This window comes from Hemitrygon akajei, chromosome 2, assembly GCF_048418815.1.
Source record: "Hemitrygon akajei chromosome 2, sHemAka1.3, whole genome shotgun sequence".
Lineage (NCBI taxonomy): Eukaryota > Metazoa > Chordata > Chondrichthyes > Myliobatiformes > Dasyatidae > Hemitrygon > Hemitrygon akajei.
This window is the reverse complement of record NC_133125.1, coordinates 50064063-50090930: the sequence shown is the minus strand read 5'-3', so window position 1 is coordinate 50090930 and position 26868 is coordinate 50064063. Positions and strand designations below refer to the sequence as shown.

Sequence of the window (26868 nt, the reverse complement as noted above, 5' to 3'; positions counted from 1 at the left end):
TTTGGTGACGTCGAGCCGGGACGGCCCAGGCTGGGCTGTGGCTAGCGAGCGCGCCGCGTTTGTCGCCTGTGTGCAGCCGGATGGGGAAGCGCGGACTTCAGTGTTGTGATTAGAGTTGACGGGGGTGGATACTCGAGCAGCCCAGCTGAAGATGGCGGAGGCCCAAGTGCCGGTGCTGTTCTGCTTCTCGTCCTTCTGCCGGCCGTGCGCCGTGCCCGCCGGCTCGGGCCACGAGGTGCTGATCCAGAAGTTCCTGGCGCTGTACGGGGGCTTGATCGGCGTGCATCGGAAGTTCGTCATCCAGCAGTATTCGGCCGAATGGGGCGAGTACATCGACCTGCCCAAAGGGTTTGCCGTCACCGAGAGGTGCAAACTCCGGTTAGTCTCGCTGCAGGTGCCGGTGAGTACCGACGGGGCAGCGATGCTTACAGCTCAGCAGTGCGGCTCGGTTGCACGGTCCGGGAGCGGCTGCGCCCGTCGGATCAGACCGCTAGGCTCATTCAGTGCGGTCCAAGTGCTGAATTAGTATCAGTGCCACGGGAAATGGGCTTGCACCGGGGTTTGCAAGTAACAAGTGTAGTGCCGCTCGCATCAACTGGTTGCAATCTCAGTCAGTGTGAGATGTGGCTCTGCATACAAAGTGGCGTGTTTGTTGTCTTCCGCGTAGTCGCACTACGCAGGTAAAGCTAGTCAAGAAAGGATTTTTTTTTCCCGTTTCCCTACTTCCTTACATCATTCGCATTGTATTTTAGTACTGAATATGAATGTGATTTAGCTTTTTTTTTGCAAAATTGGTGGATATGCTGATGATTCTTATTTTGTTCAAAAAAGTCGGCATCTATCAGCAGAGCTGATTTTAAGTATGGCCATGTGATTGCGCTAAGTATGCCGCTCTGTGCATTGCCCGTATTGCACTGTCTCCAAACGCGAAGCTTTTGCGTCTAGACAAAGGTACCAGAGTTTGATGGAGCTGCGTACTGTATACATACAAAATCACTTACTTCAAAATGTTTATTTACAAAATGTGCGAAGGATTATTAGTCTAACTGTGTCACTATCTAATGAAATAATTGAAAGAATAGTAAGTGACACGTTTTCATTAATTAACATTGTAATAATGCTAATTGCTAAAATTACACCCATACAGTAAGCAGTTCTCTATCCAAAAACAACGCAAGAGATTTATTTTAGCCAATATTCATTCTTCCAGACTTTCAATTGATTAGAAAACTGCAGCTGTGTGTCTAACAGCCTATCTCCATTTCTCAGTCTGGTGATGGTGCAGTGACAGATGTGAACGATTCACACTTCCATTTACTAATGCAGCTGAAGCTGATCTGGGTACAGATGCTCTGGAGTGATGAATCTAATTTGTATAGATCATGTAGATTTTATACAAAGCCTGTTTAATCTTTTTTTTAAATTACATGAATATGATCGTCTGATTTCATTTTTGAGATGTGAATGGATTTCAGAATTCAAAATATTTTTGAAATATATGTCCCACCATTTACTTATTCTAAAGATTTAGTACTTGACATAGAACAACGTAGTAATTATTTGTAATGAGGTAGCAATGCATCAAAATGTAGAACTTCATTCAAAATTCATGACATGAGTTCAAGAAAAAATAGATTTGATTACTGCCTTCACTGGGCTGTTGGTAATTTTTTTTATATCTGATGGTGAGGCATGAATAGTATGGTTTAGCTTTGATTACCATGGTGGACAAATGTATTTTAATATACATTTTGATATTTCATAGAACAACATCTATATTTAAATTTTAGTACTAATTTACAATAACTTTCTCTGATTATTTTCCCCCAGTAGTTTCAGTTAAGTGTGTGATATTGCTATGTTGCTAACATCAATGATTTGATCAGATGTTCAGTTCATGTAACATTTAATGTACTGAAATTGAAGATGTAGTCCAGTACTACACAGGAACAGACCCTTCACCCATGCTGAGCACAGACAAATTCAAATTAAATCCTTCCTGCCTATATATTATTCATACCTCTCTGTTCCGTGAATATTCATGTGCCGATCTAAAAATCTCTTAAATGCCACTACCACTGGCAGCTCATTTCAGGTACCTACCATCCCATGTAAAAAAAAACAACAACTTGTACTGCACATCTCCTTTAAACTTTTCTCCTTTCACCATAAATGCTACCTGTTATTATTTGACATTTCTACTCTGGGGAGAAAAGATTATGACATCTACTCTATCGTTGCCTCATGAATTTTTATCACGACTCCTCAGCCTCTGATGCTCCACAATTGAATTGAACATAATGCACCAAGTGTGGTCTAATCAAATTGTATATAGCTGCAATATTACTTCCTTACTCTTATTGGATTAGTGCCCTCAAGACAATTTGTATTAAACAGTGACAGAACTAAGAATAAAGTTGCATCAATGTGGAAGAAAGTTCTCAAAAAAATTTAATTGTTTCACCTTTAAAAAAAAGCTGAAGGGGAAATCTGGTTGGTAAATGGAGAAGCAAGCCAAAAGGGTGCATACAGAAATGAATGAGGATGTCTGCTATGGCTGATTATCTGTTTTGATACCGTTTTTCTGTCATGTCCGCATATTCCTTGATTCCTTTAATAACCATTAATCTGTCAACTTCAGTTTTGAATACATGAAGAAATTTCTCCCCGTTGTGGAGCTAAGTGGCCTACCCCTTAATTTGAAACTGTGATCCCTTGACCTAGACTTCCAGCCATGGAAAAATATTCTTCCTATTATATAGAAATATTCTCTTGAGCTCTATTGAGTCTTTGTAGGTGTGTTCAATGTGGGGAAGGCTTTGCCTGTGATGGACTGGAGTGTAGACATTTTTCTTGGGCATTGCTGTTTCCATACCAGGCCATGGTGCAACTCGTCAGGATACTCCCCACTGTGCATCTACAATCAGTGGCCTTTTTATTAGGAACAGAAGCTACTTCCCTTCAACCATCTGACTCCTGAACCAATGTAGATAACTTTAATCACATCAACTCTGAGCAGATTCTACAACCCATGGACTGACTTTCACGGATTTTATAACTCGCATTCTCAGTATTTGTTTACTTTTGCACATTGGTTGGTTGTCACTCTTTGTGTTTCTCTGTTTTCCAGTGAATGTCTGCGAGTATGTCAATCTCAAGGTAGTTAATGGTGATATATACGTCCTTTGATAATAAATATACTTTGAATTTTACAACTTTTGAATCAGTGCCACTCCATGCTGTGTGAACTACAACTTTTCTCACATCGGTTTCTGTGTCTAAATTCAGGAGAAACCCCTGCATCCAGGGCTGTGTTCTTATCAAACTGACTGGACATCCAGTTGTACACATGGGACATGAGGAAAGAAAGAGCATTGTAGCATTCTAAACATTTTTTAAAAGACTTCAAATATTTAATTTCAATTAGGTGAAAACTGCAATACCATTCCATAAACAACAAAAGTGAAGTCACTTTATAATTTTGAAATATTTATCTGAAAACATTGCAATCTGCATCATAAAATTTTATAACCAAAAGGTTTGTTAAACTTGCTATCCTATTTCAAAATTCATTCACAGCCCATATTTTTATAAATGCATAATTTTGAAAGCATTTTGTGAAAGGAACTGTTTATCTAAACTACAGAAACTAGCTCACTCAGTCAATGATTTCTTGAGATTATTAGGCCGGAAGAGTCTGGAAAAGCAGCACATCTGTTGAGATAAGCTGGATTATTGACAGCAGCTTCAGGATTTCTGTGCTTCGATCATGTATGTGGAAAAATGCTGCAGCTGCTGTAAGTTTTATAGTATAATAATGGAAATTTCTGACATTTTTATTGTCAGAATCGCAACCAAATGTACCCAAGCAAATTACATGAAATAAGATAATGTTATGCCACAGTTCTGCCCACCTCACTGCACAGTTTTATTGACATTTTAAGTGACTCCAGCTTCTTGTGCTGTGAGGTGGTAGCAAACCCACTTTTTTGGTGAATTCTTCAAATATAGTTGGACACAGGTCCCTTAAAAGTTCGTACTACACATGAGAAGACCTGCAATGGCTGCACAATTCCTCATATCTGCTTGATTATACTTTGGAGAATGCTTTACCCTTGTTCTCTCACCTAGTGCCGATTTAATTATCATAAGAGCCATATGCTATAATTGTACCAAATAAACATCTATGGAGACTTGTAAGTTAATTAACTCTGGTCTCTGCAAAGGCTGATTATTTGTAATGCAATGGACCCAGTAGAAATATAACCTGTACGTAATGAATTTGTTTGTAGCATTTAAATTGATAAGAGGCATAGGCTGTATGTATTAAAGACTTGTTTATAATTAAACAGCATTAGTAAACAATCACAAAGCACTTCTGGACTATTATGGTATTTTTTGTTTGTAACCTTAAAATTGTTGTTGGTACTAGCTATTCAGTGTTTTTTTCAACTAGTACCTTAAATATTTTGATAGTCATAAGATTTAATTTTCCTTTTGAAGATGGACATTTTTGAACAGAGGCACAGTTTCCTAATAATTTGATTAATCCCTGTTATATTTGGGTAGCTGGCTGGTGGCGTAGTGGCATCAGCGCTGGACTTCGGAGCGAAGGCTCCCGAGTTCAAATCCAGCCAGCCCCCTTGCACGCTTTCCATCCGTGCTGGGTCGAGCATCGAGTTGGCAACTCAGCCTCGTAAAAATAAGAAAGCCTGCTAAAAGAAACGCCATCACAATGGCGTTCCCCACCCCACCCCTCCATACTGGGTGCCACAGAGGGTAGTGTGACGCTAGTACTGCCCACGGCGTTCTGGAGTTCAAAGTTCAATTCTAGTGTCCTTCTGTAAGGATTTTGCACATCTTCCCCATGAATGAGTGGATTATCCCCCCCCCCCCCCCCCCCCCCCATGCTCCAGTTTCCTCCCACAGTCCACAGATGTAGCAGGTTGGTTAATTGGACATTGTAAATTGTCCTGTGATTAGGTTAGCGTTAATTGGTTGTGGGGTTGCTGTGGTGGCATGGCTGGAAGGGCCCACTAAATAAATAATATTTGTTCATTTCTTCTTTTTCACTCGTTTTGCAGCACAGATGACTTGCACATCCAGCAACTAAATCATTAATTCTTATTTTTCTCAACAATATATAAGGTAGCACCTTTTCTTCAGTAATCATTTTCTCGCCAAAAAATGTCCTATGAAAATTCCTTCAACTGACACTAGAGCGATAAACATGAATTCCCCACTGTATTGGCATGCTTTGCACCTGACAATCAGTGAAGCTGTAATGAACTGGAATCTTCAGTTGCTTGTTTGGACATGCGCCTAATTATCAGTCACCTTGTTTTCGGTCCTGTGATTCTAATGTATGTTCAGTAGCCTGTTTAATTCTTTACTGGAATTCTATTTGTGTGCAATTTATCTTTTGCAAATTTGTGAACTGTAATAAATGCAATTGAAATGGAAAAATGTAGTATATAAGCATTTGTATTGATGGTGCAGTTGCAATGTTTTTGATGATTAATAATTATTTCTCTTCTATACTGTACAATTTCCTGTCGGTGAGGAGGATCTGGTGAGGTTTTCTTTTGTAGTTCATCAAGGGAAACCATGCAAGATCTAGGGAATTACACACTTATTTGAAGGCTTCACCAAAAACAATTTTAAGGTAGTAGATTAATGAAGTTCCTTTATGTTACTCATGATTATTCAGTCCTTAAAATCTAAGTAACCACCATATTCAACATAAAATTCAGAGTAAACTTTTTTTTACTAAAAGAGCAGTGAGAACAGGCCACTTATTACCATTGATTTAAATGGAATGGATGTTTTTAAAGAGGCACTGACAACCATATGGGGGGCAAAGTTTAGGGTGAGGGAGAATGTGGAATAAATCATAAGATTAATGCATGTAAATGAGCAATTTCACCCAATGGAAGGAAGCTCAAGTGGTCTAGCATGGACTGATTCTTCTGAATGAGCAAACTCATTAGTATATAAGACTATGCATTAATCTCATAAATCTGCCCTGCAGTCAGAAGAGAAGGAAAGCTTTCATCCATTTGGAATGATCTGAACAACTTCCTCATTTAGCAGGGGGAAAAAACTGTGGCTCAGTAATTTACCTTGCAAATAGCTTGCCAATTAGTTTCAAATGAATACCGCACTGAATTTCACAGGATCAAAACTAATCATCTTTCAAAGCACCTTGAATATCTTATGTAGGAGGAAGTTGGCACTGTCAATTTTAAGCTAAATATCAGCTGTAAAAAAAACTTTGAAGAGAATGCTGCTCTATACCTAAAAAGCTTTTGGTTAACTGTCATATTATTTCTTTGAGAGGTCTTGTGTTTAATATACAGGCAGTTACCGGGTTACAAATGAGTTCTATTCCTGAGTCCGTCTTTTAAGTCGGATTTGTACGCAAGTCGGAACAGCTACATCTGGTATTATTTAGCGTCAGTTAGTCAAATGTTTATCTTAGTATATAGTATATATTTTACCTTTCTATGCATATAAAACACTTAAGAAACTTATGTATTTCAATAATTAAACCACTGTGTTGCTTAGTAATAATTGTAGCTTTCATCAGGGCAGGGCCTTCATATGCTCCATCATTCTCACTTTATCCTTTAAAATTGTTCCGATCGTTGACCGACTGTAGCCTAACGCTTTTCCAATGACCAATGGCATTTCACCTCTTTCCAATTGCTTCATTATTTCCACTTTATTTTCAGTGGTGATTGTTTTCCATCAACGGAACAGAAACACTGCAGATTCAGCAGCAGTGAGTTTCCCCCGGGTCCTAAAGTCCACCGCACTGAGACAGGTTAAGTGGGACAAGTGCAGGCGGTGCTGACCGGAAAAGTGGGGGGGGGGGGGGGGGGTCCAGTTGAATCTTGCTAAGAAAAATTTAAGCCAAATACAAAGTTACACACTCAACACAGTGTCAATGGCAACGACTTAAAATGGCGACGGCATCATGATCCGACTTTAAACAGCAGACGGCGCCGTGATCTGACTTAAAATAGCAGACAGCGTTCTCCATCCTTGGTTCGTAAGTCGGACGTTCATAATTCGGGGACTGCCTGTAGTTTACACCAAGTGTCTTGGGGCATTCACCACGTCAAAGGTACAAGAGTACAAATTGTTGCTGTTATGTTATTTATTTGGAATGCATTGTCCAATGTATTCAGTTTGCACATAGACATTCGGTGCCCAGGAACTGAGTGAAAAATATTAAAGGCCGATTGTAAATGGACCTTTCCCCTTTGCCTTTTTGCATACCCATGTACTTGTTATCTTGAGGACAGAAAGAAGTGGAATAGCCACTAGTGATGTGATTCCTTTTTTGTTTTTACAGATGACTTCACTTGGAAACCTTGTAGCTTCCAGTACCGTGTTTTTCTGCTGTGATATGCAAGAAAGGTTCAGGCCAGCAATCAAGTATTTTGGAGATATCATAAGTGTGGGTCAAAGACTAGTAAGTTTACGTAATGTTTATTACTGTTCACTCTGAAATTAGATCTGTCTTCTGCATTACAGTATAAAGACAAAAATGCATTTATGCACAAGGTCCCAGTCAGCTATCAGATCTACTTCTTAGTCTACGTTAACCCTCAGCCTTCATTCAAATATTTTATCATTGGATTTCCCTTCTTGTGACTGTGTGCGTTCCTCTGTCTTTGATCCCTTTCAGCGCTGTAGCCATCTGAGATATGCACATCCAATTCTGGCCCTCATCGATTCTTGATCAATCACACCATCAATTGATGAGTTCAGCTAACAAGCTCCCAAGTACTTAATGTTTCCTCAGACTTTTTCACCCAGAGAGTTGTGGATCTATGGAATGTTCTGCCTCAGAAGGCAGTGGAGGCCAATTTTCTGGATGCTTTCAAGAAAGAGTTAGATAGAGCTCTTAAAGTTGGCAGAGTCAGGGGATATGGGGAGAAGGCAGGAACGGGGTACTGATTGTGGATGATCAGCCATGATCACATTGAATGGCGGTGCTGGCTCGAAGGGCCGAATGGCCTACTCACGCATCTATTGTCTATCTCTATATTTTCCCTTTTTTCAATTGTTCTGAATACCTAAGAGGTTTTTGGCCATCTTTTCTATTAATTCCATGAGTAATCTTGTATTTTGCTAGCTAGCACTCCCACAAGAGAGCTTGGGATGCAAGAAGACCAGTTGTTGCTGTTTTGAATTTTTTTTGGCAGTTCTGTGGTAAAACAATGGTATCCATTATTTTTCAAAAAGAGCTATTGTACATTTTTATGTCAAGAACTGCTTTTCATTATGTCATTTAATCCTTTAGAAATGATTAGTTAACCTTAAATAGAAAAACAAAATTGTGTGTAAAATGTATGCCTCCTTTTGCAATTCAGGGCAATGATTATAATGTATTTACTTCAGAGTATACAGGAATATCCCGCAGTATCAAAATTACTTCGTGCATGTACATCATTTCACTTTCTGGTGTTCAGATGAGTAATCGTTTCTGTGAAAGAAATAAAGGTTCTGCACACAAGCTTTTAACTGCTCTGCAAAGGGTTTTGGAGCATAATACTGGCATATTGTTTGACAGATTTTTTAAAATTTAATATGAATGTATCAGAAGCATCCGGATGTCATTTTCTTGGAGGGTATTGTCATATAACTGAGCATCATGTGTCCTGATTTCTGATATCTGCAGGAGTAGAAAAGCAACACTACTTGCTATTGGATTGAAGTGAATAATTGGTTCAGAGATCATAGTTAGTAGCTGGTGTAATTTCTTTTGCAGTGATGCAGTGATCTAGATTTTCTGATTATTAGGGTTTAATAAGATGAAAAACCTAGATTGCCATTTCTAGATCTCTGCATGTATCGTATATTGTGTAATTTTCTGCACATCTCTGGGAATGATGCCCTTAGAATGATAATTGTGTCACAAGTGTGATTTGCAGTGCTTTCTGATTAGTAATCTATCTATCTTAGCCTTAAATATCCTCAAAATGATTTTGTTCTGTAGCAAGGAGTTCCAGAGACTGACAGGCTTTTGAGAGAGGTGATTCTTCTTCACCTTGGATGTAAATGATTGCTTCTGTTTTTTTTTATATTCAAGGGATGTGGGATTCACAGGTAAGCCAGCATTTAATTGCCCACCCCTACTTGCTGTGGAAAAGTTTTTGGTGGGCTGCTTTCTTGAACTACTTCAGTCTTTTAAGATGCCAGTGTCGGTTGAGTACCCCTTATCTGAAATTCCAAAATCTGAATACCTCTGAAATATTAAGTGGAAAATTCCACAAGGTGCTGGGAAGGTTCCCAGATGATGTGACATAGGAGTGAAAGATATTGAATCCTTGTGGGTTGAGTTAAACAGTAAGGGTAAAAGGATAGCAGTTATATACAGGCCTCCCAACAATGGCTGGGAGGTGGACCACAGGTTACAACAGGAAATAGAAAAGGCGAGTCAAAAGGGCAATGTTATGGTAGTCATGGGAGATTTTAACATGGGGAAAATTAGGTTGGTAATGGATCTCAAGAGAGTGAGTTTGTTGAATGCCTACGAGATGGCTTTTTAGAGCAATTTGTCGTTGAGCCTACTAGGGGATCAGCTATACTGGATTGGGTGTTATGTAATGAACCGGAGGGGTTTAGGAGTTTAAGGCAAAAGAACCCATTAGGAACCAGTGATTGCAATATGATTGTGTTCAACTTCAAATTTGATAGGGAGAAAGTAAATACTGATGTAGCAGTATTTCTGTGGAGTAACAGAAATTACAGTGGTATGAGAGAGGAGTTGGCAAAAGTAAATTGGATGGAGCTGTTGGCGGGGGCATCAGATAGCAACAATGGCGTGCGTTTCTGGGAAAAATGAGGAAGGTGCAGGACGTTTGTATTCCAAAAATGAAGAAATACTCTAATGGTAAAATAGTACAATTGTGCCTGACAAGGGAAGTCAAAGCTATTGTAAAAGCAAAAAAAAAGGGCATATAACAAAGCAAAAATTAGTGTGAAGATGGAGGATTTGGAAGTTTTAAAAATCTACATAGAGCAACTAAAAAAAATCATCAGAATGGAAAAGGTGAAATATGAAAGCAGGCTTGCAAATAATATCAAAGTGAATAGCAAAAATTTTTCAAGTATGTTAATAATAAAAGAGAAATAAGAGTGGATATAGGACCGCTAGAAAATGAGGCAGGCAAAAATATAACTGGGGACATAGAGGTGGCTGATGAACTAAATGAGTATTTTGTGTCTTCACTGTGGAAGACACTAGCAGTGTATCTGATGTTGGAGTCTGTGAAGGAAGAGAAGTGGGTGCAGTTACTGTCACAAGGGAGAAGGTGCTCAAAAAGCTGAAAGACCTAAAGGTACTTAAGTCACCCGGACCAGATGAACTGCACCCTAGGGTTCTGAAAGAGGTAGCGTTAGAGATTGTGGTGGCATTAGAAATGATCTTTCAAAAATCATTGAACTCTGGCATGGTGCCAGAGGACTGGAAAATTGCAAATGTTACTCCACTCTTCTAAACAAAAAAGGAGGAAGGCAGCAGAAAGGAAATTATAGACCAGTTAGCCTGACCTCAGTGGTTGGGAAAATGTTGAATATTGTGAACAATTTTGGGCTCCTCATCGTAGAAAAGATGTGCCAGCATTGACGACGATCCAGAGGTGGTTCACAAGACAAAGACTGCTTACCGGTAGCACATAAATTCAGGAGTCAGTCAGAACAGAGATCCCAAGCTATCTCATTATGTATTCCAAAATCCGAAACACTTCCAGCCCCAAGCATTTTGGATAAGGGGTACTCAACCTGTATAACCACCATGCTATAGGGAAGGTGTTCTGGGATTTTGACCTAGTGATGGTGAAGGGACAGCAATATATTTCCAAGTCAGGATGGTGTGTGGCTTAGGAGGCAACTTCCAGGTAGTCTATTCTGATGCTTTTATAGCTACTGTGTGTAGTGGTAGAGAGAGTGAATGGTTGTTGATGTGATGTCTATCAAAGCAGGCTGCTTTGTCTTGTACAGTTCCAAGTTGCTTAAGTTCAGTATTTCATCATACTCCGAACTTGCGCCTTGTAGATGGTGGACTGTTATTGGGGAGTTCGGAGGTCAGATACTTGCTGCAGGATTCCTACCCTCTGGTCTGCTCCTTGTAGCCGCATTTCTTTGCATGGTGATTCCAGTTCAGTTTTTGGTTGGTGGTGGCTTCTAGGATTTTATAGTGATGGAATGTCACGTGGTGATTGTTGGATTTTGGATATTGTCATTGCTTGTCACTTGTATTGTTTGAATATTGAATGTTGCGTGCTGCCTTACAACCCAGGCCTGGATGATGTTCGGTTCTTGCTGCATTTCGTTGTGGACTGATTCATTGTCATAGGAGTTGCAGATGGAGCAGAGTATTGTACAAGCATCAGTGAATATCTCTAGTTGTGACCTTCTGATTGAAGGAAAGCCATTAATGAGATTGCCTTCTGGTTCTGGATTCTCCCATGATGTCATTTCAGCATCTGGGGTCGTGAGAGATGCATTTGTTTGAATAACATAGCCTTTCATTTTTCTGAATTCCAGTGAAGTGAATCCCGGACTGTGTAACCTTTCCACGGAGTTCCACAAGGATCATCTCAGTGAATCCTCTCTGAACTGCTTCCAGTGAAATATCTTTCCTTAAAGAGGGAGACTAAATTTTTTCACAGTGCTCTAGAATGGCTATGATATGAGTATATTTAGACTTATCTACTTTTAAACTCCTACTCCCTTTATAGTAAGAGCTGATATTCCAGTAGTCTTCCTCATTACTTGCTGCACTTGTACGCTAGCTTTTTTGTGTTTAATGCACACGAGCTCTCATTAGTTTGTGCTGCAGCTTTCTGTAACCTTCCATGTAAATAATCCTTCTGAAATGAGTAACTTCACATTTTCACACTAAACTAATTTGCCAACTTTTTGCCCACTCACCAAACATATCAGCATCTCTTTCTAAACTGTCTGCATCCTACTTATAACTAGCCTTCGCAGTTATTTTTTTTGTCCTCCTAAAATTTGGCTACCATCCATTTGCTACCTTTCTCTCAAGTAACGAACATATAGTCCAACTCCAGCATCTACTGCTTTAGACTAATGAATTTTAGGTTCCTGTTTTGCAACCGTCCAGGCAAAGAGATTAACTAACCATAGACTGCGTTATTTTCCTTAGTACCTATTCTATTGTGATAGTGGATATATTTAATTCCTTCTCAGTGTTATTCTGTATCAGTGGGGTGTTTTATAGTAACTATTACCACAAGGATGTTGCAGAATATCTGTTTAACTCTTCTGCTATTTTTTTGTTTCCCATGGCTACTTCCCCTTTCTTATTCTTTTGGAAATCAATATTCACTTGGACCATTCTTATGCTCTTAAAGGAATTCTTACCTATTTTTATATTTGTCACTGGTTTGTCATCATAGCTTATTTTCTCATCTTTTTTGTCATCCTCTGCTATATTCTGAATTTATCCCAATTTTTGCACCTACTGTTGAATTTTACTCCTTTTTATATCTTTTTAACTTTATTTGTTATCAATGATTGGTTCATCTCTCTCTTTGTCCCATCTTTCTTTTTTACTGGGGTTTGATTTTTACTGAGTGAAATGGATTACCTTCTCAAATGGCTGCTACTATTTGCCTGTTGCTTTTCTAGTTGATCTGTCAGCCCAATCCACATTAGTATCTTGTATTCTATTGTAATTTCCTTTATTAATTGTTCTGACCCAAGTTTGTTACCTCCGAAACAGAATGCAGAGTTCATCATATTATAATCATCAGGTTTTGGGAGATCTTTTACTATGAGAAATTTCTTTCATTATCCATTACTAGATTTATAATGCATTGCTCTAGGAAACTAGTTAAAATGAATTGTATGAATTGTGTCTGTAGCTAGCTACCTTTACAAGTTTGATTAACCTAATCCATGTTATGATTAAAGAGTGTCATGATTATTGCACTGCTCTTCTTACATGAAGCTATTTGTTTCCTTTTATCTGCTCTGGTTTACAGATGCTTGTCAATATTATTACCTCGTTACCAATTTGCAAATCAAGTTTTGCTTTATATGCCTTTTAAAATCATGAAATAGTGCAAACTACTTCATGAAGACCTCCTTGGAAGTCTTTCCAGTACTAATATTGTTCCATCCACATCATCCTCATGTCTTTTGCAAACACTTCTTTATGTACATTTCAATTAAATCTTACTCTATCCCCATATCCTTCAATCTTCATTCCATTTAAACAGTTTATTGATCTATTAACTCTGCCTCCTTCTGCACTGGTGTCAGTTGCTGACATTCACCCTGTTAAACCTGGCCTTGTATTTTATTTTGTTACTACCTCTGTTAATATTGTGGTGGCTGGCTTATCATTTGCACATAATGTTCAGGCAGTTCCTTTCACTACCCTTTGGCCCCAGACATTGACGTGTCTTTATTTGTATAATCTACATGGTCTTCTGCAATAGTAGCAATGACGTAGATTACATTAGAGAAACTACAAATAATTTAGCTAATACCAGATTTTAAACAGAATTCAGTGCTTGTGTTTCTCTGCTGAGTGTTTATCCAGTGTCCTCATAAAACTCATTAAACACTCCACCTGCCTTTCCTCCCAGTCTGGTGTTCTGTATGTATCCCTTTTAGAAGTTTAATGTTGTGTTAACTGATATCAGAATTCAAATGTTTTCTTTCAGTCCATAAGACATAGGAACAGAATTAGGCCATTCAGCCCATTGAGTCCGCTCTGCCATTCCATCATGGCTGATCCAGGATCCCATTCAACCCCATACACCTGCCTTCTCACCATATCCTTTGTTGCCCTGACAGTCAGGAAACGATCAACTTCTGCCTTAAGTATACCCATGGACTTGACCTCCCACAGTCTGTGGCAGAGCATTCCACAGATTCACTACTGTCTGGCTAAAAAAAAAGTTCCACTTTACCTCTGTTTTAAAAGGTTGTTCCTCAATTTTGAGGCTGTGCCCTCTCGTTCTGGATATGCCCACCATACAAAACATCCTCTCCACATCCACCATATCTAGTCCTTTCAACATTCAGTAGGTTTTATTTTCTATTGCCTTAAAATAGATGCCAACATTGCATTTGCCTTTTTTACCACAGACTCGATCTGTAAATTAACATTCTAGGAGTATAATAGTCTGCACTATTGCTCCTTTTACCAAAAAAGCATTGTTGTACATTTTCCTACACTGTATATTCCATCTGACACTTTTTTGCCCATTCTTCTAATTTGTCTTAAGTCCTGCTGCAGTCATCTTGTTTCCTCAGCACTACCTACCCGTCCACCTATCTTCAGACTTTGCCACAAAGTCATCAATTACATTATCCAAATTATTGACAAACAATGTGAAAAGAGTTGGTTCCAATATTGACCCCTGAGGAACACTACTAGTCACCAGCAGCCAACCAGAAAAGGCCCCTTTTATTCTTACTCGCTGCCTCCTGCCTGTCAGCCAGTCCTCTATCCATGCCGGTATCTTTCCTGTGACACCATTGAGTTTTATCTTGTTCAGCAGTCTCGTGTGGCACCTTATCAAATGTCTTCTGGAAATTCAAGTAAATGACATTGTCTGCCTCTCCCTTGTCCATCCTGCTTGTTACTTCCTCGATGAATTCTAACAGATTTGTCAAGCAAAATTTCCCTTTACAGAAACCATGCTCACTTTGATTTGTTTATTATTTGTCTCCAACTACCCCGAACCCTCGTTCTTAATAATAGATTCCAACACTTTCACAACCAGAGGTTAGGCTAAATAGCCTAACATTTCCTTTCTTTTGCCTTCCTCCCTTCTTAAAGAGTGGAGTGACATTTGCAATCTTCTGGGACCATGCCAGAATCAAGTGATTCTTGAAAGATCATGACCAATGCATCCATTATCTCTTCAGCGACCTCTCGCAGGACTCTAGGATGTAGTCCATCCTGGTCCAGGTGACTTATCCGCCTTATTACCTTTGAATATACCTAGCATTTTTCCTTTTATAGTAACAATGGTACTCCTGCTCCCTGACGCTCATGGACCTGTGGTACACTGATAGTGTCTTCCACAGTGAAGACTGACGCAAAGTATCCATCAAGTTTATCTGTCATTTCTTTGTCCTGCATTACTATCTCACCAGCATCATTTTCCAGTGGTTCAATATCAACTCTGACCTCTCTTTCACTCTTTTATAACTGAAAAAAACTTTTAGTATCCTGCTTTATATTAATTGGCTTCTTTGCCCTCTTATTCCCTTCTTATAGCTTTTTTAGTTGCCTTTTGTTGGATTTTAAAAGCTTCCCAATCATCCAGCTTCCCATTTACTTTTGCTACCTTGTATCCCCTTTCCTTGACTTTTATGCAGTACATAATTTCTCTTGTCTGCTACGGTTGTTTACCCCTGCCATTTGAGAACAACTTCTGGGGGACTTAACTATCTTTCACCTTGTGAACTATTCCCAGAAACTTCAGCCATCTCTGCTATGCCATCAAGCCATGAGTGTCCTTCTCCAATCCACCTGGATAAGCTCCTCTCTCAGGCCTCTAATTCCCTTTATTCCATTGCGATACTGATACATGTGACTTGTGCTTCTCCCTCTCAAATTGCAGTATGAATTGAATCATATTATGATCGTATTATAGCCCAGTTAGGTTGTCTCCCCACTAACAGTACTCAAAATGGAGTACTTGTTGGGGAGAGAAGGCCACAGGGATACTCTCCACTATCTGATGTTCTCCTTTCCCTCTCCTGACTGTCACCCATTTATCTGTCTCCCGTAGCCTTGGGATGAGTACCTTGCTGTAGTTCCTGTCTATCACTGCTTCACTTTCCCTAACAAGCCGAAGGTCATCGAACTGCAGCTCGATGCACCTGGTGCGTTTGTGGCCATCAGAGAGGATGGAAATCCCACATCTAACACCCAGAACAGAACGCTGTCTCTGCAGACATACCTCCTATTCTCTCAAGAGTTATTTCAGAAAAAAAGAAAGGAGGAATGAACTTACCTACTTACCTCGTTCTGCCTGTTCTGCCAAAGCTTTGTTGAACCAAGGCCTTACTACTGACTCAGACTACTCTGACGGTGACAGGGGTGTTCTGTTAGGTGGTACCTCTCTTTTATAGAGACTGGATTTTTAAAGCTCTTCGCCGGACCTACGCAGGAACACTTCTGTTGCGTCTGTGCAGTACCTATCAACTCCAGTCGTAACTAATCAAATGAGAAATTCCTTCTTGTTGTTCACTTTATTAATTCATCTTTAATTTTATGATCTACTACCCTGTCATATGTCTTGCTTTTTATTTGAATGATTCACATAAAAATATTGTGTTTTTGTGGTGTTTCTCTTGGTGCTGTGAATATTCCTTTGTTATTAAAATATAATTGTCTTAAGTAATATGGGATATTAAGAGTTACGAAATGGTTTTATGAAATGTTACTGTATATCATTGTGTATTTATGCAACATTATTTTGAATATATCACCAGCTACAGGGTGCCTACATTTTGGGAATTCCTGTTATTGTTACTGAACAATATCCAAAAGGACTTGGGAGTACTGTTGCAGAAATCGATGTCACATCAGCCAAGTTGGTTGTGCCTAAAACTAAATTTTCAATGGTTGTACCTGAGGTGGAAGCAGCTCTTAATGAAATCCCGGGCATTCAAAGTGTTGTGTTGTTTGGAGTGGAGGTACGTAGATATCTGATTTTGTATACATTAACTTTGTCCTTCATATGCCATATGCCAGCTGCTGCCTGTGAGGCTTTTGTACGTTCTCCCTGCAACTGCTTGAGATTCCTCCCACAGTCCAAGGACATATCGGTTGGGAGGTTAATTGGTCATTGTAAATTGTTCCGTGATTAGGCTCAGATTAACTCAGGGTTTGCAGGACGGCATGCCTTGAAGGGCCTATTCTGCACTGCGTCTCAAAAAATAAATAGGTAAGTATTCTGTCTGTGGATTCTTATATATGCATACGCATTATGGATGTGATTGATATGTTTTTCCTAATTATTGTCACCTTTTTGAGATAAATCTGTTCACTGTGCTTGTGAATTGATAAGGGTAAAATTTGAACCACTGATCTTGAATTTGAAAAGCTGCTTTTCAAGAGACACAGACAAGTAACAAATTAGCAAGGCTCTTGCCAGTGCTGGTTAGAAGTACAGTTCTGGCCAGGTTACGAGCGCCTAACTTTGGGTAGCCCATACATCAAACTACCATTTGAGAACGGCAGCATGGATGGGGAATGATGCAGAGTTACAGGCATCCTTTCCCAGATGGGAATAGGGCACTTGCATATGAATTTATAACCCACCATCACACCAGCTGCCTCACGCAAGGTCGAGAATGCTGAGCGGATTCGTTGCCTCATTGAGTCAGTGAGTCCGGCTGGCAGCTGCTATTCCCATGCCTGCTCATTCTCCTGTCACAGCTTTTTTTTTTGTGATCCTCTTCCCACATACTGTTTAGTTCATTTCTGATTTACAAACAGTACTCTGGGATAGAATCCTGTCATCGCCTGGGGGCCCCCAGAGAAATTTGGTCTCATTTGAAGTTCTGAAGAGGCATCTGACCATGATGGCTCAAAGCATTAGGAGTATGTGGTCATGAGCATCTGCATATTGCAGTTTATTGATTACATATCTAAGTACTTAAGTGTGATGCTGCCTTCTGCTTTGTCAAAGAGTGATTTTTGTGTTTATGCCTTGTATTCATTCCCTTCCTCTTCTAAGGCACTTTTTAAACACCACCATTTTATGCAACACACACAAAGTGTATGGAAATAAATTAACAGTTGACTTTTGGGGCCGCTTCTCAGAGCTGCCTGACCTGCTTCTGACTTCCGCCAGCATTTTATGTGTGTGGCTCTGGATTTCCAGCATCTGTAGAATATCTTGTGTTCCCCTCGCTATGTCTCCCCTCATAGTCCTCAGCAGCCCTGTGTCCACCGTGGAGAACTTCAGGTTCCTGGGAACCACCATCTCTCAGGATCTGAAGTGGGAGCAGAACATCAGCTCCATCCTGAAGAAGGCCCAGCAGCAGATGTATTTCCTGCGGCTCTTGAGGAAATACGGTCTGCCTCAGGAATTGCTGCTGCAATTCTACACTGCAGTCATTGAGCCTGTCCTGTGCACCTCCATCATTGTGTGGTTTGGAGCCGCCACCAAGCAGGATAGAACCAGACTACAGCGCACAGTGAGGACTGCCGAGCGCATTATTGGAGCCTCCCTGCCCTCTATTGTGGACCTGTACTCTTCCAGGTTGAAGAAGAGGGCGGGGAACATCATAAAGGACTCCTCCCATCCTGCGCACGGACTGTTTGATCTGCTTCCGTCTGGTAGGCGCTTCAGCTCCCTCCAGACTAAGACTAATAGGCACTGGAGAAGTTTTTTCCCTACTGCGGTCACTTTGCTGAACAGTTAACTGTCGGTTAACTGTCAGCTAACTATTACTTGGATTGCACTACCTGTATGTACAATTTATATTTATCATTATTATTGTTATGAGCAGAGAGACAACATCTGCCGGAAGTAAATTCCTTGTATGTGCATAGGTACTTGGCGATTAAAGTCTGATTCTGATTCTGATTTATCATTTCAAGCACCCCACTTATCACTTTATCCCAAAGTTCATTGTAATCTGAAGGCAACTTTTTGAATGAGTTTGGAAAGTACATAAATGCAAATTTTGGTGTGTACTGCAACTGATGGAGAACATTGGAGGCAAAAAGGCTGAATTGGACTTTGCAAGAGAGCAAGCCCTTCCCTGTGACTGAGCCCAACACAAGGACAAACATTGATAACAGCAAGGAATTTAATAGTAAATGATTAGAGCATTTACAAAAGGCATTATGGTCACAAAAATTCTTCTTGATATATTCTAAGCCATTGTGGCGACCCACTTTCTGCGCAGGCGAACCGGCTCACAAATAGCCAGCACACGGGGGGAGACTTTGGTAATGCACCTCTGACGTCATTTCCGCCTGGAGAGGGCGGGCGCTAGGGATTAAATGCCAGCACCGCGAAGTTTGAATAAACTAGTCTCGAAACGACTTACCAACTGCATATCGTTATTTCACCGCTGTGTGTAGCACATCGCTACATTGGTGACCCCGACGGTCCAAATGGGATTTGGACCAAAAATGACCTACTCTTCATCTGTTCACGCAGTTTCGCTAAAACTGCTGACTTTCCGGACGCTGCGACCACGCGTGTGGTTTAGCCAAGCAGAAGCCCAGTTCCAGATTTGGCAGATATCTTCTGATTCCACGCGTTACTATCACGTGGTGAGCGCCCTTGACCAGGAGGCGGCCGTCCAGGTTGCGGATTTCATGCAGTCACCCCCGGTAGAAGGCAAATATGAAGCATTCAAAGCGCTGCTCTTTGGGACTTTTGGCCTCACACAGTGTGAGCGGGGTGCCCGCCTGCTTCACCTGGACGGTTTGGGAGACAGAGTGCCGTCAGCATTGATGAATGAGATGCTGTCCCTGGCTGACGGACACAAGCCCTGCCTCATGTTCGAACAAGCGTTCCTAGAGCAACATACATCTGCTGCTGGCCGACGCAAATTTCAGCAACCCCTGGAAGGTGGCGTCCGTGGATCAGATTACCAGGCCACGCGCCCAACAGCGGACCAGACCAGGCCCGGCGGGGGGGCGCACACAACACAGAGGCAGGAGTGAGGAGGCCAGTGAACAGTGGTGTTTCTACCACCAGCGGTGGGGCACAAAAGCCCGCCGTTGTCGCCGGCCCTGCAAGGGCCAGGGCCAGCTGCCGCTAATGACTATGGCGGCTGGCCACCAGGACAGCCTCTTGTACGTCTGGGACAAACAGTCAGGATGCCGCTTCTTGGTCGACATCGGAGCGGAAATCAGCGTCTTGCCCCCGACGAGGTATGACACCCGCAACAGGAAGCCAGGACCCACCCTGAGGGCCGCAAATGGCAGCACGATACGGACCTACGGCACCCGCACAGTGCAGCTGCAGTTCGGCGCCAGCCAGTTCACATCAGACTTCACACTGGTTGCGGTGGCCCAACCACTCCTGGGGGCGGACTTCTTGCGAGCTCACAGCCTGCTGGTCGACTTGCAAGGGAAGAGACTGGTACATGCTGAGACTTTTCCAGACGTTCTCCCTGGGTGAAGCCAAGTTGCTGGCCCCACACCTGGACAACGAATTCACCAGAATCCTGGCAGACTTTCCATTGATTCTGGCACCACAGTTCAGGGCAGCCATGCCCAGACACGGGGTTCAGCACTACATCCCAACCAAGGGACCACCCCTCCACGCCCGCGCATGAAGGCTCCCACCCGAAAAGCTCCGCCGGGCGAAGGAGGAGTTCAAGAGGATGGAGGAATTGGGGATCGTATGGAGGTCTGACAGCCCATGGGCCCCTCCCCCCTGCACATGGTGCCCAAAGCAGCTTTGGGGTTGGAGACCATGCGGCGACTACCGTAGACTGAACGAGGCTACAACTCCAGACCGCTACCCCGTGCCACACATACAGGACTTTGCAGCAAACCTGCATGGGGCAAGAATATTTTCCAAAGTAGACCTCGTCCAGAGATACCATCAAATCCCGGTGCACCCTGAAGACATCCCCAAAACAGCACTTATCACCCCGTTCAGCGTGTTCGAGTTCCTCCGAATGCCGCACAGACGTTCCAGCGGCTAATGGATGCGGTGGGACGCGACCTGGACTTTGCGTTCATCTATTTGGACGACATCCTTATAGCCAGCAGTGGTCGCCAGGAGTATCTGTCCCACCTCCACCAGCTCTACTCCCGCCTGAGTGATTTCGGCCTCACGATCAACCTGGCCAAATGCCAGTTCGGTCTCGATACCATCGACTTTCTGGGCCACAAGATTACCAAAGACGGGGCAACACCTCTGCCCGCCAAGGTAGATGCGATCCGCCATTTTGCCTGGCCCAACACAGTCAAAGGCCTACAGGAGTTCGTTGGTATGGTGAACTTCTACCACCGTTTCATCCCCTTAGCAGCCCGTATCATGAGCCCTTTGTACACCCTGATGTCGGGTAAAGGCAAGGACATTACTTGGGACGAGGAGGCCGCGGCAGCTTTTGTTAAAGCCAAGGAAGCCTTGGCAGATACCGCGATGCTGGTGCACCCCAGAACGGACGTTCTGACCGCACTCACGGTGGACGCATCTGACACAGCAGTCGGTGGGGTGCTGGAGCAGCTCATCGAGGGGTGCTGGCAATCCTTGGCGTTCTTCAGCAAGCACCTACGACCACCCAAACTCAAGTACAGTGCTTTTGACCGGGAGCTGTTGGCACTGTATCTGGCAATCCGGCATTTCAGGTACTTCTTAGAAGGCAGGCCGTTCACCGCGTTCACGGACCACAAACCGTTGACCTTCACGTTCACGAAGGTGTCCGATCCCTGGTTGGCTCACCAGCAGCGACATCTGTCCTACATCTCCGAGTACACGATGGACATCCAGCACGTCTTGGGAAAGGACAACGTCGTGGCGGACGCACTCTCCAGACCAGCTGTCCAGGCCCTGTCCCTAGGGGTGGACTATGCAGCACTGGTGGAGGCGCAGCAGGCAGATGACGAGATGCCCAGCTACAGGACCGCAGTTTCGGGTTTGCAGGTGCAGGACTTTCTCGTAGGCCCAGGTGATAGGACCCTCCTGTGCGACGTGGCTACCGGCCAACCTTGCCCCATCGTCCCGGCAGCCTGGAGGCGGCGAGTTTTCGACTCGATACACGGTTTGGCGCACCCATCTATCAGGACAACCGTCTGGTTGGTCTCCAGCAAGTTCGCGTGGCACGGACTTCGCAAGCAGGTCAGTGAATGGGCCAGAACGTGCGCGCAGTGCCAAACAGCCAAGGTGCAGCGGCACACTAAAGCCCCGCCGCAGCAGTTCGAACCCACCCACCGGAGGTTCGACCACATTCATATGGATATCGTGGGCCCCCTACCAGTGTCCCGAGGAGCGCGGTACCTCCTAACTATGGTAGACCGGTTCATGAGGTGGCCAGAGGCGGTCCTGCTCACCGACACATCTGCCGATTCCTGCACCCGAGCACTGATTGCAACCTGGGTAGCACGCTTCGGGGTACCGGCCCACATTACCTCCGACAGAGGCGGACCATCATAAATTCTGCTACTGGTTATATCTGTAGGAGGAAAACTAGAATTTACACCTTTGAAGTAAGACCATACTTTATTTTAGAGTTGATCCATACTTAGTTCAAGTGAAGATTTTAGCACTTGGATGACAATGCTACTGTTTTCATGATCACTAAGAATCAGACTAAAATAGTTAAATACATGTATCAGGTGAGTTCTTCAAACTATTCTGGATTTAATTTTTATTTTGTTTTCAAACATAAATAGAAACCACTTCCTTCTGATTATTCCTAGCTAATCTTTTTTTTACAAATTTGATATGGGCTGCTGCTTAATGAAAGAGCTGGTAATTTGCTTTTATTTTTGGATAGACTCATATCTGCATACAACAAACTGCTCTGGATCTGATCGGGAGAGGCCTTGAAGTGCATATTGTAGCTGATGCTACTTCTTCAAGAAGTATGATGGACAGAATGTTTGCTTTAGAGGTAAGAGTTTAATTTCAAATTGTGTAATATGCATATACAGGTATATTTTAAAAATAGTTTTATTACCTGTATTCTTTCCACACTTTTAACATTTGCTTCTGGCAAAAGCCACCACATTCCCCTACCCTGTCCTGATAAATATTCTTTGTCAGTAGTAAGTGTTGATTAACACTTAGAGTAACACCTTACTATCATTGTTTGTCTTGGCAGACTGTCAGAAATTCTGCCCAGTAAAATAGCATACTTAACACACCAATAAACTGGCACCATTAACTTGTCCAATGGGAACTTATGCTGGAGACAGCACATGAAATTGGCTATCTAACAATGACCATTGGTCCTCAAAACCTCCCTTATGCGCTTGTTAGATTCCTTCAGTCCTCTGCTTTTGGTGGGAAAATATCCTTATTACCTCAGAAACCTGTGATGCTCAGATAGAATTGTGTTATGGTTTGCTGATTTTGTCAAATTGCAGAGATGTAGCTTTTTCCTTTGAGGATTTTGCTGCTCGTTTTCCTGTTCATGGCTATTTATCCATATGTGGCATGATACTCAAAAGTTGCTATTCTGTTCGGTACGTAAACTTGCTGGAATGGATCTCTGGTAAATGATTATATAAGGGATACATAGCCATGGTGTGCTGGGCTAACAAGTTTGCTTTTTATTGAATCCCAAGAAAATCTAGCTGGGATGATTCTCCAAACCCCATTTCCAGAAAAGTTGGGATATTTTCTAAAATGCAATAAAAACAAAAATCTGTGATATGTTAATTCACGTGAACCTTTATTTAACTGACAAAAGTACAAAGAAAAGATATTCAATAGTTTTACTGACCAACTTAATTGTATTTTGTAAATATACTCGCATGCTTTTTTCATAGTTACATCAATATGTTGGGCCAGGATAGATTTTCAGAGACATAGACTCCCAGGAACTTGAAACTGCTCATCCTTTCCACTGCTAACCCCTCGATGAAGACTGGTGTGTGTTCTCCTAACTTCCCTTGTCTGAAATCCGCAATCAGTTCCTTGAACTTACTGACAATGAGTGTAAGCTTGCTGTGCAACACCACTCAACCCACCAATCTATCTCCCATAAATTTGCCTCCTCATCACCGTCTGAAAACCTGCTTATGACATTTATCAGTGAGTTTATAAATGCCATTTGAGCTGTGCCTAGTCATACAGTCATGGGTGTAGAGAGTGGGCAGTGGGCTAAGTATCCATCCTTGATGTGCGGCTGTATTGATTATCAGAGGAGATGCTATTTCCAATCTGCATCTCCCGCTGAGGAAGTTGGCAATCTAGTTTAAGAGGGAGGTACAGAGGCCCAGGTTTTGAAGCTTGTTGATTAGTACTGAAGCTGCTATTGTGTTCAATACTGAGCTGTAATCAAAAAAACAGCCTCACATAGGTATTGCTGTTTTCTGGGTGGTCCAAGGTCAGTGGAGAGCCAATGAGATTGCATTTGCTGTAGACCTATTACAGCAGTAGGCAAATTGTAGCCGGTCCAGGTACATGTTTAGACTGGAGTTAATGCTAGACGTGACCAACCTCTCAATGCACTTCTTCGCAGTAGATGGGAGTGCTACTGAATTGCCTTTAAATTGTAATCACTAATTATGTGCAAAATGATGCAGTGAGTTAGCACATAGCAAGGCTTCACAAACAGCGATAAGATAATTACCAATTTAACTGTTTCCAGTTTAAGGATTACTTAAAGGTCAAGTCAATGTCTCAGGCACCATCTACGGAAGGAAATAAAAAGACAACTTATCGGGTCAAGTCCCTTCATCTGCTTCATTTTTCTCCATAGATGCTGGCTGAGTTCTTCACACATCTTGTGTGTTGCTTGAGAGCAGATGAGAGCAAAATTTAGGATTTAATTGGACAGCTAGATATGCAGTAGTAGCATGCTCCCTCAGTATGTTCTTGTACTCGGATTCAATCCTAACTTTCTGACCTGGAACCCTACCAGCTGGACCATAATCAGCATTCAGGTTTAAGTGTTCAAATCAGAGTTGCCTTGGACTGCATTCCCAATTCCATCCTTGTGCTCTGCTGATTCATCTGTTTGGATGCTAAAGATGGCCTTAAAATGTTTTGGCTTAGAAAGCGATCATGATTTTAATTTCTGAGCTATACCTAATGACTCTTGCGGTAAAATGTGTTCCCTTAACTACTGAATACGAACAGGATAAAAAATTTTGCGGCACTGAAACCAGTAGGCTGACACAAAGGAAAGCCTTCTGGATGAGGTCCTAAGGATGGCGAGGTTATGTCAACTGATTCTCCAGTGACCTTCAGGAGAGGAGAAAATTGATTGTGGGGAAGGGAAGTAAAACACAGCTAGGTTTGTTTGCAGCACTGTTACCACGGAACAGTACTTGAAGTTTTATTTAATCTTTTATTTCTTTTCAAAGCGCCTCGCTCATACAGGGATTATAGTTACTACTAGTGAAGCCATACTTCTGCAACTAACTGGTGATAAGGAACATCCCCATTTCAAGGAAATTCAAAACCTCATCAAGGCAAGTGCTCCGGAGTCCGGACTTCTGTCCAAGGTCTGAGCAATGTCAAGGCATCTGGCAAAAGATTCATCTGGGAAAAAAACCTGGAGACATATTTAATTTTGGCTTACAAAGGACATCAGGCATAAGTGCTTAGAATTGTTCTGGTAGCAATATCTTTTTATAGTCACATTTTTCTGTCTATATGTTGTTGTAGGCTTTGAATATTATGGAATAGTATTTCATCCAGGTTAACAGGTGCATATTTAAGCAGATATGCTGAGGGATTTGCATGATTTTTGATTAACTGTGCACTTTGTAAATGCAATTACATTTTGTTCTGTAGTCATTTTGTAAACTACTGCAATCAATTAAACTGCTTTAAAATATGCGCTGTTATACCTGATTACCTTTTGTTTGGGGGCAATCAGACCTGTAACTATCAGCCTTGAGTCAAAGATGGTAGCTGCAATTGAAATCAGTAAAGGAGACTGAACTGGTTAAATTATGTTACCTAAGGTGTTGAATGGCATGAAAAAGAGAATCTCCAAATTTTTTATACTTGTGTAAATGTAATAATCCAGTCAAACTATAGACCATGTTTTTCCGTGACTGTAACACCAGACATCTCATGTTGTCTGTAATGTAATCACCTTTGTCCTTTGTAATGGTATCCTTTGAACAGGCTGTTAGTACACTATTGTTAAAAAGTGTGCCCTTACTGGTTGGAGGTAAGGAGCCGTCTACAGTTTCAGTGCGACTTGATTAATGCCTCAGTGTCTTCAATTTATTCTGCAGGATTTCTAGCAATTATTCCCCTCTGGCTAGCTTCATCATGTTTAAACTACTTTAACTAATTGTTAAGGTGTCTCATTTCATTTTGGCTGCTCCTTTCATACTTTGCCATAGAAGATTTGCACAGCTGATTGGCAAAGTCAAGGGACATTGGTGGGAAACCAGTTGACTTCATATAGTAGTTTGCTTCCAAAGCTATTAAATGACTGGGATGTGGGCTTAATCCAGGATCTTGAAGCAGGATTTCAGCTCAATGCCAGCAATTTCTCTCCCCACCCCCTACCACATGCTGCCTGAACTATGGAGTTCAATCTGCCTTCAGCAGATTGTTGCTTTGCTGTGTCAATGTGTAGACCCCAGTTTTTGGAGCCTAGAAGGTTGAGGGGGGACTTGATAGAGGCATTTAAAATTATAAGGGAGATAGAGTTAACGTGGATAGGCTTTTTCCATTGAGAGTAGGGGAGATTCAAACAAGAGGACATGAGTTGAGAGTTTGGGGCAAAGGTTTAGGGGTAACACGAGGGGGAACTTCTTTACTCAGAGAGTGGTAGCTGTGTGGAACGAGCTTCCAGTAGAAGTGGTAGAGGCAGGTTTGATTTTGTCATTTAAAAAAAAAATTGGATAGGTATATGGACAGGAAAGGAATGGAGGGTTATGGACTGAGTGCAGGTAGGTGGGACTAGATGAGAGTAAACGTTCGACACGGACTAGAAGGGCCAAGATGGCCTGTTTCCGTGCTGTAATTGTTATATGGTTTGAGATTTGCATTCGTGATTAAGAAGATTTCAAAATATCTTGTTTATATGGAGTTAACAGATGACACTTGTCTCTGCTTTTCAGGCATATCAGCCTTTTTTTTTCCATAAAAGCATTTAACAAATGGTTACACCCACCCAGTTAAGTTTGTACATATATGCTCCCAAGGAATCATTGAGCTGCTGGGATCAGATCCC

The 26868-nt window shown here is 41.9% G+C and overlaps 1 protein-coding gene across 1 annotated transcript; it reads left to right on the top strand.

Moving 5' to 3' along the window:
* isoc1 (isochorismatase domain containing 1) lies at window positions 1-25511 on the top strand. The gene is made up of 5 exons (XM_073072020.1): window positions 1-400; window positions 7361-7480; window positions 16507-16710; window positions 22495-22611; window positions 25034-25511. The coding sequence occupies exons 1-5, from the start codon at window positions 152-154 to the stop codon at window positions 25178-25180; spliced, it is 837 nt and encodes a 278-aa protein (XP_072928121.1). The 5' UTR covers window positions 1-151; the 3' UTR covers window positions 25181-25511.
* The last annotated feature ends 1357 nt before the right edge of the window (window positions 25512-26868 follow it).

What these genes read in the sequence shown, in the direction of transcription:
- isoc1 (XM_073072020.1), top strand. Translation starts at nt 152, where the DNA reads ATGGCGGAGGCCCAAGTGCCGGTGCTGTTCTGCTTCTCGTCCTTCTGC. An exon ending in TAGTCTCGCTGCAGGTGCCG is followed by an intron (nt 401 to 7,360) that starts GTGAGTACCGAC and finishes TTGTTTTTACAG; the next exon opens with ATGACTTCACTTGGAAACCT. An exon ending in ACAGAATGTTTGCTTTAGAG is followed by an intron (nt 22,612 to 25,033) that starts GTAAGAGTTTAA and finishes TTCTTTTCAAAG; the next exon opens with CGCCTCGCTCATACAGGGAT.